General features: G+C 35.9%; 1 protein-coding gene across 2 annotated transcripts in view; it reads left to right on the plus strand.

Moving 5' to 3' along the window:
* Nucleotides 1–15,939, plus strand: part of DLD (dihydrolipoamide dehydrogenase) — a 34,636-nt gene that overhangs the window by 8,203 nt on the left and 10,494 nt on the right. For both annotated transcript variants that reach the window (XM_031454685.2, XM_031454684.2), the window contains exons 3-10: nucleotides 1,164–1,243; nucleotides 1,723–1,791; nucleotides 2,572–2,641; nucleotides 4,029–4,129; nucleotides 4,437–4,580; nucleotides 4,951–5,052; nucleotides 14,761–14,951; nucleotides 15,615–15,785. In XM_031454685.2, the coding sequence (XP_031310545.1) occupies nucleotides 1,164–1,243; nucleotides 1,723–1,791; nucleotides 2,572–2,641; nucleotides 4,029–4,129; nucleotides 4,437–4,580; nucleotides 4,951–5,052; nucleotides 14,761–14,951; nucleotides 15,615–15,785 (928 nt within the window). The remainder of the gene's footprint in view (nucleotides 1–1,163; nucleotides 1,244–1,722; nucleotides 1,792–2,571; nucleotides 2,642–4,028; nucleotides 4,130–4,436; nucleotides 4,581–4,950; nucleotides 5,053–14,760; nucleotides 14,952–15,614; nucleotides 15,786–15,939) is intronic.

Raw genomic sequence — 15,939 nt, forward strand, 5'->3', positions numbered from 1 at the left:
CCCCAAAGTAGTTGGAATAATCTTCCTACTCATTAGGATATGAAATTATTGAGCCCATAAAATGTAATAACTCCACACCTCGCTCTCTCTCTCACCTTCCGAGAAGGCCCGCACTCTGTCTATGGAGTGTGCGTCTACTTCTGCTTTAAAGTACACACTCCCACACCTCTCAGCCTCTCTCCCTCTCACCTGAGGTGGCCCACATTCTGCCTATGGAGTGTGTATCTCCTAAGCTGTTTACCCTTCTGAGTGAGACAGACCCTGCTTCCTGTGAAATACGTCTCTGAATAAACTTCCCTTCACTTTACTGTGCCTTGCTCTTGAGTTCTTCCTGTGTGAGGCAAGAACCTAGTCTCCCACAATAGTATATGTGAAAGTGTGTTATAAACTGCTAAATGCTGGAGTAACTGAGGTTGTAAGAACAGTGGAGGGGAAGGAGAAAGGAGGCTTCTCTAACTCTTAACAGTTATTGTTGCTTTATTTAATGTTGAATTGCGAGTGGGAATACCTTGGACTTATTTTTACATTTGTATCATAATTATTGTATTCCTAAAGCTGCTAATCAAAGTTAATTTTCAGTTTCTTGTCTTTATATGATAAATGTCCAGAATAGCTCATCAAATGTTCTGTTTAGCCTGTTATCTTAAACTACACAGTTTATCTTTATTCAAATACAGTCCAAAAGGTATTTGCCATGTGTTAGAGGGAAGCAGATTTTCTTCCCCTGATATCTTAGCAGTTGAGTACCTGAAAGGGGTGTAAGCAGCCTTAAATCTGTTGAGAGTACCAAGGTATTATACGAAATTAATTTATCTAACCCTAACGTCAGTCATTTAAGCCAGTAAATGACAGAAAAATTAAGTCCCGTGGTCACAGAGCTAAGTGGCAAGAGCTGAGATTTGAAGCCAGGTATGTCACATCCCAGAGCTCAGGCTCTTTCCTGTGTATAGACGTGTCACTAAATGCCTGTCCTGAGCTGCTTTCGGGTACAGCAAAGAGCATCAGGTACCTAGGAATAAAAAGTACTGTGTAAAAAATGCTGGTTACTTGCACATTCTTGGAGGTTTAAAATGCAAGAGTTTTTTTTGTTTGTTTTTCAAAGTTACTGTTTTGGGTCAGTATTAAGTAATTTACTGTTTTATATCGATGTGCTTTTATTGCAGTTGATGCTGATGTAACAGTGATAGGCTCTGGTCCTGGAGGATATGTCGCTGCTATTAAAGCTGCCCAGTTAGGCTTCAGGGTAAGGTTTAGATTCACATTAGGTGTTGATTCATTTTCATTTGGGAAGAGTTGATCATAGTTACAAAATACTTTGCTGCTTATTAATAATGGAAACTAATTTTTTAATTCTATAAATTATATTTAGGCCTGAGACTAATGAAGATTGAGGGTTATTCGGTTGAAGTATTTTCATGAAATGGAAAGAAAAGTCATTATTTTTTCCCTCCCCCCAGTACTTTTCGTTTTGGCTTCTAATCACACTTTGGAAGATACAATAATAGAATTAAAAGTATGTATTTGGTTGTTAAATCTTTTAGGGTAATTCACTTTGGGGTTAGTATTATTCAAATAATAAATTATAAAGGAATCTGTATCTCATTTTCACAAACACAGCTGGAGTAGTGTGCTTTGTACAATTAAGACAGATACATTTGGAATTTTAGTGAACTGAAACAATTCAGGTTATAATGCAGTAAATAATGTATTTTTTGGTTGTAGACAGTCTGCGTTGAGAAAAATGAAACACTTGGTGGAACATGCTTGAATGTTGGTTGTATTCCTTCTAAGGTGAGCATATGTTTTATACAGTGCAGAAATCTTTTCATTAGCCACCAACTAGAAGGTTACATTGAGATCAGAATATTAAGCTAATTAAGCTAATACAGTTATAAAAAAAAATAACCCATAGATGATTTTAAAAAAATGTATGTTTTTCCTTGGTAAGACTGTCACCAGTCTGCCATACATTCCTGAAATAACTTCTTGTCTCAGAATGCCTAGCCTTTCCATTCAAACAGTCTCTGATGTTCCATTTTTTTCTCTAGCTTTCCTTTCAGTGAAACAGATAATAGGTGGTAAATTCTTCTTTTAAGCCCTTTATGTGTGAAAACGTGACTGCCTTTTTCACCTGCTGTTCTGAAGTGTGTACTTAATCTTTTGCTTTCAAAGAAAAAAGTAAAGATGTTTTTAACAAATTCATTCTGTATAGCACAGGAACTATACTCAATATCTTGTAGTGACCTATAATGAAAAAGAATATGAAAAGGAAAATAGGTGTGTATTTGTAGGACTGAAACATGCTGGACACCAGAAATTGATAAAACATTGTAAACTGAGTAGATGTCAATAAAAAAGAATGCAAATCTTTAAAAAAAGATGTTTTGTTTCTCATTCTTTTTTGTTGAATGTTTAAGTCGTTATTGTTTGTCTTAGATTCATTACATAAGAACAGAAACTGAATTGGTACAGTCCTATGTACTATTTCATGTAGAGAATGTCATTTCATAAGTGTTTTTTGATTATATATAGTCTGAATGTTTGATAATTTAGTCTTTTTATTTCCTTTAGGCTTTATTAAATAACTCTCATTATTACCATTTGGCCCATGGAAAAGATTTTGCATCTAGGGGAATTGAAAGTATGTATATCTTTCATATTCAGCAATGTTATCACTTAACTTTAAGTCTTCTGGTTAAGGACTTACGTGTGTCTAATGAGTGTGTAATATGTTTAGTGAGGAAAGAGTAAGAAAAAATCTAAAAAATGTGGAGACATTTATTTAAGAAAGAAGGCTTAACTTCATATTTCTACTGTGACATCTGTTCCTTTGCCAACTTGAGTGTGTGTGTGGAGTCAGTTTTCATTCCCTGAAACCTAGAGATCACTAAGGGGCACCGGATTCCTGAGTGCAATGGGCAGATACCGGTGAAGGAAGGCAGGTCTGCCTAAGTTGGTGGTGGTGGAAGGAGATGCAGGGAGAGAGGGAGGGACGTGCATAGTGGGAAAGGACACTTGGTAACATTTTAATGTGGTATGTTGTATCTTCTGCCATTCTTTATGGGCTGTTTTAATTTCATCCTTTCTCTCCCAAGTATTGTTGGCAGAACCGTCCATGAGGGTAGTCTGTTCTAGGAAGGGCCAAAACACACCTTGGCAGGGTAGGGGTGAGAGGTGTTAATTTTCCTTCATCTGTTTCTTTGTAGCAGTAGGTTTCTGAAAGATGGGTCTGTAGTGTAGGCAGACTGATAGGTATAGGGGTGACGTATAGACATTAAAGCAAATACATTAAACTAGATGTCAAGTTGAATCAAAACCATCTGTGCTTATCCACCAAAGAAAGAAGAGACAGGGTTAGTCAGAGACCTGCATTGTAGGCAAAACTTGATGTTCTAGTTCTGTAACCATAGTTAATCAAATCTGTCAGGGGCTGTTTCCTCTTCTCTAAGATACGTGTTAGTTGCATGAGCTGATTTCTAAGATACTCTTCTGAAGTTCTATTGAGTTGAGCTTCTTTATCTTACTGTTGCTTCAGAGTTCTCTTCTGAGTTAAATGAATGATTAAAATCTAGTTGATTAAACTCTTTTATACTAAGCTTCTGTATTTGAAGTTTTCAGATGTGTATTTTCAGTAGTTTTTGTTTCATGAAATTGAGCATTTCCTTTTATTTAAAATTTCCAGTGATGGTTTACTTTATTACTTAAATCTCTTCCAGACTGTTAATCATCATAAGGTGTTTGGAGAATACGTTGTCACAGTGGGGTATAATGTTTTATTTTGGGCTTTGTTTTTCCTGAAGGTAGACTTTTTACAGGGTATGGTAGATTCTGTTACTGTGATAGGATGCTTTTGGCCTGTTGTCCACTACAATTACTATATCAGTTACTAAATTAAAACATTTTAATATTGTCTTTTGTACAGTTCTGTAGGCATTAGGTTAATTTTTCAGACCTTGATTTGTGAAAAATAATCACACATTGCTTCAGGAATTTAGCCAAGGACTAAAGATTTATTTAACAAATTATAGTGTCTGAAGTTCGCTTGAATTTAGAGAAGATGATGGAGCAGAAGAATAATGCAGTAAAAGCTTTAACGGGTGGAATTGCCCACTTATTCAAACAGAATAAGGTCAGTGTGTTTAATGTTCAGATTTTTGCTTTATTTTATATTCACATAGAACATTGCTTTACGCTGACAGTGATGCTGTTAGAGCTTGGCTGCTGGGGGATATTTATTTAATTTAAAACAGCATGTTAACCTGAAATGACTTCCCTGATACATAAAACAAAATCTTTGCTGCTCCATGTATAGCATTACTAAGGAAGGCAGCATTTTGTATTGTAAAGTATTTAACAGTTTTTTTCTTACTAATCGTATTTGTTTATCCAAAAAATCATTTTAAACTTTGTGAATTTATAAACATTACTTTATTAAGGTTGTTCATGTGAATGGCTATGGAAAGATAACTGGGAAAACTCAGGTCACCGCTACGAAAGCCGATGGCAGCACTCAAGTTATTGACACAAAGAACATTCTTATAGCCACAGGTTCAGAAGTTTCTCCTTTTCCTGGAATTACGGTATTTACACGTTTTATAGCTCTCACACCCTTCCTTCAGAAATGTATTTTATAAACTACTTTATGCTGTATATAGACTTTGAGAGATTTCTGACTGAAGTACTATATGCTGACAGTCATTCAGCTTTAGGAAATTGGCCCGTCTTTATTCCGCAGTGATCTTGACCAGAAATAGAACACTTTATATTAAGATATATTTGAATTCAGTGTGAAGTTAAAATTGACCATTTTGGTTTGAAATGCTGAATGATAAAATTTCAGGCAAGCAGTTTTAATGGGTTTTGATAAAAATGAGTAAACGGATAGAAGTCATAAATAGGTCAAAACAAATAAGTGACTTAGTGTCTTTTCTTTTCTTTTTCATATTATAGATTGACGAAGATACAATAGTGTCATCTACAGGTGCTTTGTCTTTAAAAAAAGTTCCGGAAAAGATGGTTGTCATTGGTGCAGGAGTAATTGGTGTAGAATTGGTAAGTGATGTTTTTTTCTGCCTCTTTATATTCCCGTGGAGTTGGAAAGGGTTTAATGATGCTCTTTACATAGCATCACAAGTAGATCAGACTGTTTACCTAAACACTTCTAGTAGTAAAGAGTTATCAAGACAGTCTATTTATGTAATCATTCGTTATTAGAACATTCTCTTTTATTTTGAAATCTGCTTCCCTGTATCTTCCACTCTTCCTGTTCCCTAGAACTGGACTAATTTTTAAAAATCTGCCAGCCTTTCAGATATTTAAATCTGCCAGCCCTTCAGCAGACAGCTCTTCTTCTGAGCAGACTGCATTTCAGATAAAGACATGATCTGGCTCTTCTCTGCCTCTCCGTCCTCTTCTCCCTTCCCCTTAAGTTTCAGAGATGTCACATACTTGCAGTTCTCTGAGTACTATGCTGTTTTGAGGCTTCTGCCTGCCTTCTTGTCCCTCCTTGTCCATCTGGCAACTTTCTTGTATGTCCAGTGACCTCTTTACATTTTAGGTACCTTTCCAGGGCCATTTTACCTCGTAATCACCAAGAATTGATCTAGTTTGGAATCACAAATTCAGACATTTTATTCTCTAACCGTAACCTCCTTTCTTACTCAGTTATTCCTGTTAGACAGGCTCAGTAACTATCAAGTTTTCTAGTCCACAGATCCCTCTGTGTTTTTGCTGTCTGCCCTTTCCCATCTTGACTGCTTTCCCGATCAACGTCGATTCCTTAGTCCATCACTTTAACCACTTTCTTACAGGTGTTCTTGAGTCCCTTGCCTTGCTGTCCTGTCGTACCTGCTTGGCAGAACTCTGGTCCTGGTTGAATTCAGCTGTCTGCCTTTTTTATGCTATACTCAGGGTATTGACTATACCAGGAAAAAAAACACACATCCTGCAGATGAGTGCCTGTGTAAACGCTTGGGCACAAATCTCAACAGGAACCTCAGCCTTGCTGACAACCCCGTTATTCCCCTAGCTGGTGCACTCTCCTGGTGTCTGCGCTGGCTGTTTCGCTTCCCACCTGTCTCACACTTCTGCCAGCACACTGTCTTCCCTTCCCTGCAGGTGACCTTGTTGCCTAAATACCACCTAAGAGAGAAACCATCAGATGAGAACTCCCTCAACCTGATGCCCCAGCTTTGAAGAGATTTTTGCCTGTTGTTCCACCTGTTCTCTTGATCTTCTCTCCTGTAACTTTGGAATTGCTTTTTTCTCTAAGACTGAGCCCTGTACTTGGTGGTGCGTCATCTGCCTTTTCAGGGATTTTGTTTTGTGGTTTTTGTATTTTTTTTAGTCTTCAAACTCCCCTACTTTTGAGCCCTCTCTGGGGCACCTGTGTGCATCCATACACGCCAAGATGCATTTGCACTCACAGACACAGGCTGTGTACACAAAAATAAGCCTTCTCTTGATTCTGTGTCCTCCAGTTGCTAATTGCCCTCTCACTTTGTCTCCACACCCAGACTTCTTGAAAGAGATGTTGACGCTGTATTTCATCAGCTCCTTTCATTGCAGTCCTTGGCTTCTTGTGCCGTCAGATTGCTCTTGACAGGCCATGAATGGATTTATTGCTCAGTCCAGTTGACTGTTTTCTTCACTGCTTTATTTGGTAGCAAACAGCATTGCTGACTTGCTTGCCTTTGAAACTTTTCCCTTAATTTCTCTAACCAAACCACACTCAGGGTTTTGCACCTCCCCTTCGGGCTGGCTTCTCCGTCTTCTGTGTGGGTTCCCTTTCTCAGCCTTCCCTTTAATTGTTAGTCTTACTCTAGGTTCTGTCTCAGGGTTCTAGCCCAGATCCTTTTTGTCTTTCCACAGGGTACTCTCTTTACTCTTATCTCAGTTACCCAAGGACTCTTACATATTTGCAGCCTAATCCTTTCTCCTTGCTTCCGGACTTTATATCTGAATGCTTCCTAGCTACTCTTATTTGTGGGTCTCACAGGCACTCAGTTCAATAAGTGTGTAACTTAAGCTTTCTCTCCCTCCTCTGCCCCCAAAATACAAAATGAAACAAAACCTATTTCTTTTCTAACATTTCCCACAACAGTGAGTGGTACTGTCATCCATCTAGAGGCCTAAACAAGTTTGGGAATCATGTGACTCTTCTAATGCCTTTGTCCCCATATTGTCAGTCAGTCTACTTCCTAGTGTGATCCTACCTGATAGATACCTCATGTGTGTATCCCCTTTTTCATGCATTTGCTTAGGACCCAGTTCAGGCCAGGATCATATCTTAAACTGGGTTTTTCTGACTTTTCCAGTTTCTAATCTGTTCTCCTCAGAGTGGCTGGATTGATTTTTCTATAACACAAATGTAATGATGTCCCTTCCCTGCTAAAAGTTTTCAGTGACTCAAAATAGCACTAGGATAAGTTCAAACTCTTTCTTTCCTTTTTTTTTTTTTCTTAAAGTATAGTAGATTTATAATATTGTGTTAATTTTATGTGTACAGGAAAGTGATTCAATGTTTCATATATATATATATTTCATATTATTTTCCATTATAGGTTATTAAAAGAAACTGAATATTGTTTGCTATGTTATGCAGTAAATCCTTGTTGCCTGTCTGTTTTCTGTATTGTGGTTTGTATCTGTTAATCCCATACTTCTAATTTATCTGCCCCCTCCTTTGGTATCAAAAATCTTTTGAGTCTGTTTGTGTTTTATATATGCATTCATTTGTATTTAGATTCCACATATAAGTGATATATCATACAGTATTTGTCTTTCTCTGTCTGACTTACTTCACTTAGTATGATATTCTTTAGGTCCACCCTTTTTGCTCTAAATGGCAGAATTTCATCCTTTTTTATGGCTGAGTGCGTGTGTGTGTGTGTGTGTGTGTGTATATATATATATTTAGAATCCTCTTTTTAAGTTTTATCATTTATTCATATGTCTTGGTATGGGTCTGTTTGGGTTCATCTTGTATCTGGCTATTTGCTTCCTTTTATTTTGGGAAGTTTTCAGCCATAATTTCTTTTTTTCTTTCTTTTTTCAGCTTTATTAGGTAGAATTTGTTCCAGTTTGATTGCATATATACAATATATTGCATGTAAATACATATATACAATATACTGCACATATTTTAAAAAATTTATATGTATGTACTGTTCATTGTTTCTAAGAACAGTTTAGAGCTTTCGCTTTTTAAACTTACATAGTTATCAAAGGAATAAAGCCAAACACAAAATGAGAATCAACAGAAGGCAGTAATCATAAAGGACAGTCAAATGTGCTCACACATATTCAAGAAATCAGTCATCTAAGTTATAAATAATAAATAGTTCATTTGTGTCCCTTATTTTTTTAGATTCCACATATAAGTGATATCATATGGCATTTTTCTTTCTCTTTCCTACCCACTTCATTTAGAATGATGATCTCCAGGTACATCCATGTTGCTGCAAATGGCATTATTTTATTCTTTTTTATGGCTGAGTAATATTCGTGTGTGTGTGTGTGTTCATCTGTTGGACATTTGGGTTGTTTCCATATCTTGGTTACTGTAAATAGTGCTACTGTGTACATTGGGGTGCATGTGTTTTTTGAATTATATTTTTCTCTGGGTATATGCCTAAGAGTGGGATTGTTGGATTACATAGTAAGTCTATTTTTAGTTTTTTAAGGAACCTCCATACTGTCCTCCATAGTGACTGCACGAATCTACACTCCACCAACAGTGTAGGAGGGTTCCCTTTTCTCCACACCCTCTCCAGCAATATCACTTGTAGACTTTTTAATGATGGCCATTCTGGCTGGTGTGAGGTAATACCTCATTGTAGTTTTAATTTGCATTTCTCTGACAATTAATGATGCTGAGCATTTTTTCATGTGCCTATTGGCCATTTGTATGTCTTCACTGGAGAATTGCTTGTTTAGGTCTTCTGCCCACTTTTGGATTGGGTTGCTTTTTTTTTTTTTTTTTTTTTGATATTAAGGTGTATGAGTTGTTTGTATATTTTGGAAATTAGTCCCTTGTTGGTCACATCATTTGCAAATATTCTCTCCCGTTCTGTAGGTTGTCTTTTTGTTTTGTTGATAGTATCCTTAGCTGTACAAAAGCTATTAAGTTTAATTAGATCCCATTTGTTTAGTTTTGCTTTTATTTCCATTATTGCAGGAGCTGGTTCAAAAATATATTGCTGTGATTAATGTCCAAGAGTGTTCTGCCTATGTTTTCCTCTAGAAGTTTTACAGTATCTGATCTTATTTTTAAATCTTTAAGCCATTTTGAGTTTATTTTTGTGTATGGTATTAGAGAATGTTCTAATTTCAGTCTTTTACAGGTAGCTGTCCAGTTTTCCCAGCACCACTTATTAAAGAGATTGTCTTTTCTCCCTTGTATATTCTTGCCTCCTATGGTCATACACCATAAGTGCATGGTTTATTTCTGGACTTTCTATCCTGTTCCGCTGATCTGTGTGTCTGTTTTTGTGCCAGTACCATATGATTTTGATTACTATAGCTTTGTAGTATAGTCTTAAGTCAGGGCACATGATTCCCCCAGCTCTGTTCTTCTTTTTCAAGATTGTTTTGGCTGTTCAAGGTCTTTGTGTTTCCATACAAATTTAACATTTTTTGTTCCAGCCCTGTGAAGAATGTCATTGGTAATTTGATAGGGATTGCATTGAATCTATATATTGCCTTTGGCAGTATGACCATTTTAACAATATTGATTCTTCCAATCCAGGAACACGGTGTATCTTTCCATTTGTTTATATCATCTTCAATTTCCTTAGTGTCTTACAGTTTTCAGAGCATAGGTCTTTTCCTCCTTGGGTAGGTTTATCCCTAGGTATTTTATTCTTTTTGGTATGATAGTAAATGGTATTGTTTCCTTAATTTCTTTTTCTTCTATTTTGTTGTCAGTGTATAGAAATGCACTTGATTTCTGAGTATTAATTTTATATCCTGCAACTTTACCAAATTCATTGATGAGTTCTAGTAGTCTTCTGGTCGCTTCTTTAGGATTTTCTATGTATAGTATCATGTCATCTGCAAACAGTGACAGTTTTAATTCTTTGTTTACAATTTGGATTCCTTTTATTTCTTTTTCTTCTGTGATTGCTGTCACTAGGACTTCCAAAACTATGTTGAATAAAAGTGGCAAGAGTGGGCATCCTTGTCTTGCTCTTGATCTTAGAGGAAATGCTTTCAACTTTTCACTCTAATGATGTTAGCTGTGGGTTTGTCATATGTGGCCTTTAATATTACGTTGAGGTATGTTTCCTCTGTGCCTACTTTCTGTAGAGTTTTTATCATAAATGGATGTTGAATTTTATCAAAAGCTTTTTCCTCATGCATTGAGAATGAGCATATGGTTTTTATTCTTCAGTTTGTTAATGTGGTGTATCACATTGATTGATTTACAGCTATTGAAAAATCCCTCCATCCCTGGGAAAAATCCCACTCACTGGTGTATGATCCTTTTAATGCATTGTTAGAATCTAATTGCTAGTATTTTGTTGAGAATTTTTGCATCTATATTCATAAGTGATACTGGCTTGTAATTTTCTTTTTTTGTGTGATGTCTTTGTCTGGTTTTGGTATCAGGGTGATGATGGCCTCATAGAATGAGTTTGGAAGTGTTCCTTCCTCTGCAAATTTTTGGGAAAATTTCAGAAGAATAGATGTTAACTCTTCTCTAAATGTTTGGTAGAATTCACCTGTGAAGCCATTTGGTCATGGACTTTTGTTTATTGGGAGTTTTAAAATTACTGATTCAATTTCAGTACTGGTAATTGGTCTGTTAATATTGTCTGTTCATAATTTCTTCAAATGCATTTTAGATTTCCTTCTCTTTTTCTTCTCCTTCTGGGACCCCTATTGTGTGTACGTTGGCATGCTTTATATTATCTCATAGATCTTGTATATTTCTTTTTTTTTTTTTTTTCCAATTTCTGCATGCTGTTCTGATTGGATTATTTTGGAGAGAATGTCTTTTCATCTTTTGATATGTATAATATACTTTTAATGTAATCCTTTAAGAGGGTTTTTTTTTTTTTTTTAAAGCATATGTTGACTTGTAGTCAGATGAAAACCTCACATCTTTTGCTTGAGGAATTCTAATTTTTTAAAACGTAAATAAAGGTCTTTGAACTTTTATCTTTTTTTAAGTGATAATACCTTTTAATATTCAGAAATAAAAATACTATTTTCATCTCCCTCTTTCACCTCTTTTTTCTTCTTTTCCAGTTTTATTATGTAAAATTATTACAATTTGACTGCACAAACATTATATTGCGTGTAAATACATACAAACAGTATAGTGCACATTTTTTCAGTTTTCATATGTGTACTAATTATTGTTTCTAAGAACAGATTAGATCTTTAGCTTTTTAAACTTACATAGTTATCAAAGGAATAAAACTAACTACAAAATAAGAAACAACAGAATGCAGTAACCCAGTCATAAAGGACAGTCAGATGTGCTTACACATATTCAAGACCTTTATCCTTTCTTTAATCTTGTTCACTTGCACACATTATTCCAGTCTGTTTCTTTGTCTTGATTCTGTCGCTTACACTTAACTGCTGTTTCTTGCTTTATGTAAATCATAAATTGGAGAAGCATGTTAACTAAGGCACATAGTCCATCATCTGATCTAAAATTGGTTAATCGATCATTCTCTGGTGTCATCCACTGTCAGTACTAAGTATTGAAAAACCATCTAATACTGCAGTCTTTAACCAGTTACAAATGTATTTGAGTCTCCATTGATCCATCACATCTACAAGATATGATGAGATTTTCTTTCTTTTTTTTGGACACCTTGCTGATATCAAGGTATACTACATTAACCAGCCCAGAAGAATCTTCAGAAATTAAAGTATAGGCAGTTTACATGACCCGTTTGAAACATTTGTGGTACTGTCTAATGATTGTCCAACTGGCTGTTTAATAGTCTCTTCTAGTATTTAGCAGGGATTGACCTCCACTCCACATTTCAGAATCTGTTCTCTTTTTAGAATCTCTTCTTTTCCACTTTTGAAAATTTAGGCAACGTTTGCCTGTCTGCTACCTTTTGGCAATTTTCTAATACTACTTAAGTTCCCAGAGTTCACTGACTGTCTCTATTATCTAAGTTCTGTAATCTAACTTATTTGATTTGGGAATTAATTTGTCCAAAATGACTAATTGTTCTGATCTTGGGTTTCACTTCTTGCTTAGTGGTATTTCTCCTATTCACTCTACTTTGAAAATTTTTCTCATAGATGGATAAAACAAGCAAGAAAAAAGGACTAACAGATTTCCCTTCTTCTGTTGGTCAATAGAATAATATCGCCAAGCAATAATTCAGCTTTGCTTTACGATTTGTACAAGCCTTTGATCATTTCAAGCATCTTGACACAGTGTTCTATGTGCCTGTTACTATATTGAATTTTTTACATGTCTTTTTAAAAATTTAGGCTTAATAGAGAACTTCCTACGTAGTCCTATATATCTCTTTACTTTCTCATAAAGATTATTTGTATGACTTATTTTTTATAGTTTATCTTCCTCCATTACAATTTAATGTAGTGCTTTAAAGAATGTAATGAATTTCAGTTCTGCCACTTAATGACTTTATGTCCCTGTTAAATTCACTACCCTCTCTGAACTAGTTGATTCATTATAAAAACGGGGATAAGAATAACTGCCTTATAAGATTTTGTTGGGATTTAATAAGGTTAATACGTTTAAAACCCATAACATAGTGCCTGGCGTCTAATAAGCTCTAAGTGAATGGTAGATGTTACTGGAGTTTTCCTATCTCTAGGGATTTCAAGGTCAGCTTTCCTGAAGAGCAGGACACTTGTCTGGCTGTGCTGACTCCCCACTTTGAATTACACACTTTGAGATGATGCTTCTTATCATTTCCACACTCTTACTATTCTGATTTAGATTCAGAAGAGTGGTTCCTTTTTTAAAAAACATTTTTATTGAGGTATAATTCACATATCATATAGTTCACCCATTTGAAGTGTACAGTCACTGGTTTTTAGTATATTCAGAGTTGTGCAGGTGTCACCACGAACTCCAGAACATTTTCATCACCCCAGAAAGAAACCCTGTGCCCATTAGTAGTCATTCTCCATTCCTCCCTTCTCCCAGCCCTTGGGAACTACTCATCTACCTGCTGTGTCTGTGGATTTGCCTGTTCTGGACAGTTCATATAAATGGAATTCCTACAGCACGTGGCGTTTTGTATCTGACTTCTTTCACTTAGTACATTGTTCTCAAGGTTCATGTATACTTCATTTCTCCTGATGGCCAAGTAATACTCTGTATTATGGATATAGCACATTTTGTTTACTCGTTCATTGGTTGAACATTTGGGTTGTTTCCACTTTGGAACTAGTATGAATAATGCTGCTGTGAACATTTGTGTACAAGTTTTTGTGTGACCATCTGTTTTCATTTCTCTTGAATATATACCTAGGAGTGTAATTGTTGGGTCAGATGGTAATTCTGTGTTTAACCCCTAGAGGAACTCTCTTTTCCAAAATGGCTACATCATTTTACACCCGCCCACTGCTAAAGCAGTGTAAATTTCAGCTGCTCCGTTTGCTCGCCAGTAGTTGGTGGTGGTTTTGTTTGTTTTTGAGCTGTTCTGACTGGTGTGTAGTAGTAACTCATTGTGGTTTTAATTTGCAGTTTTCTAGTGGCTTGTAATGTCGAACATATATGTGCTTTTTGCCATCTCTGTCTTCTTTTGGTGAAGTGCCTGCATAAATATTTCCTCTTTTTTATTGGGTTTGTTTGTTTTGTTACTGAGTTTTGAGAATTCTTTATGTAATCTGAATATATCTTTTATCAGATGTTTTGCAAATATTTCTTCCCAGCCCATGGTTTCTTTTTTGTGTTCGTAATACTGACATTTGGAGAGAGGTTTTTCATTTTGATGAAGTCTAATTTTCCTTTTTTTAATTTTATGGATTGTGCTTTTAGTGGTGTAGCTAGGAAATCTTTGCCTAACTCAGGGTCACAAAGGTTCTCTCCTGTGTTTTCTTCTAGACGTTTTGTAGTCTTGGGTTTTATATTTAGCTCTGTGACCCATTTTGAATTAATTTTTGTGTATGCTTGTTACTGGATTTTTCATGTCGCTGTATTGCCTCTAGTTAACTCAGCTCTCACCCCAAAAACTCATGAAATTTTTAAACCAGTTTAATATTTTGCAAATAGCAGTAATAGCAATAAGATGTTACTTCTTCCCCTAAGGACCGTCCTGCCCACGTGTTCCTTTTGCTGGACAAGTTACCTGTGTATTTCATTCCCTCTCTCCAAGTCTGTGTGCAGATGTCACTCCCAGTGAGTCTTCCCTACCCACGCTGTTTAAAACTGAAAGCCCTCTCCTTTCAGTCGTCTGGTTCTACTTCCTGCTTTGTTTTTCTCATAGCACTTTACTATCCTCTGCCTGAACTTTACTTAATTGTCTCTCCTTTCAGAATTCAGGGTCCCTCAGGGCGGTGTTTTGTTCACTGATATATGCCTACCACCTAAAGTGGTGCCTAGCGTACAGTAGGTGCCCAGTAAGTGTTGAGTGAGTGAATAAATATATGAAGTTATACATACTTGCCACAGTTTTAAACCTCGGAGCTTCTAATAGGGACATTAACACAGGAAAATAATCTTACAATAAATTATTTAAGATGATTTTTTCAAACATTTGCTATAGAAACTTTTATTTTTATGATCATTTTTTAAAAAATTATCTGCAGGGTTCAGTTTGGCAAAGACTTGGTGCAGACGTGACCGCAGTTGAGTTTTTGGGTCATGTTGGTGGGATTGGAATTGATATGGAGATATCCAAAAACTTTCAACGCATCCTTCAAAAGCAAGGATTTAAATTTAAAATGAACACGAAAGTTACTGGTGCTACGAAGAAGTCAGATGGAAAAATCGATGTATCGTAAGTGTGCTGCATCTGCTTTTGATGGGATGCCTTGCTGTGTGTTTCTTTAAGAAGAAACTCAGGTTTTAGAATCAGATTTTTAAATAACTTAATACCATTTTATTGCATGGTATGTAACTCAGTATTGCTTGGTAAATCTGTCCATTGAAATTCATGATCACATTGATGCTAGAAAAATTAATCCAGTGTTCTCATGTGTAACGTCCTTTTTCATAGTATGCATTTAGAAAAATTTAAACTATTCAATATTCAGTATTCAATAAAATAACTCCATATTTTTATTGACAGATACATGAGGAAATCAGTAATAATTAGATTGCTTACTGTGTGCCTGGCTTTCTGTTTATTTAATACTGAAATAACTTGCCTAAGGTCGCATTGCTGGTGGGGACAGAGCCACTGCTTGAACCTGGTCTGTCTCACTCTAAGACCTGTGTTCTTAACCCGTGTTCCCCTGCCTGTTGTGAGATTTTAATGACGGACCTCTAGAGGATTATGTACATTTTTTATTGCCTGACCCTTATGTTTGTTGTATTTGTAACAAACTTACATTGTTAGAAGTGTCATCAATACCTGAGAAGTGTCTGGTCTTAAATTCCCAAGTCTGTCAGCTATTCACGGAGATGTGTGTCTAACAGATGTGTACTGTTCACTGTCTAGCATTGAAGCTGCTTCTGGTGGTAAAGCTGAGGTTATCACTTGTGATGTACTCCTGGTTTGCATTGGCCGACGACCCTTTACTCAGAATTTGGGACTAGAAGAACTTGGAATTGAACTAGATCCTAGAGGTAGAATTCCAGTGAATACTAGATTCCAAACTAAAATTCCAAAGTAAGTTGGATATTTATCTGTATTTTCAGTCATTGAAAAATTTCAGACACTGTTTTGAAAATAAGACTTTTGTCATGCTTAAAAAATGCATTGGCTTTAAGGAAGAACTAAACTTAGCATGTGAAAGCAAAAATTAGTTGAATTTTTCATTACC

Source organism: Camelus dromedarius, chromosome 7 (genome assembly GCF_036321535.1).
Source record: "Camelus dromedarius isolate mCamDro1 chromosome 7, mCamDro1.pat, whole genome shotgun sequence".
Classification (NCBI taxonomy): Eukaryota; Metazoa; Chordata; class Mammalia; order Artiodactyla; family Camelidae; genus Camelus; species Camelus dromedarius.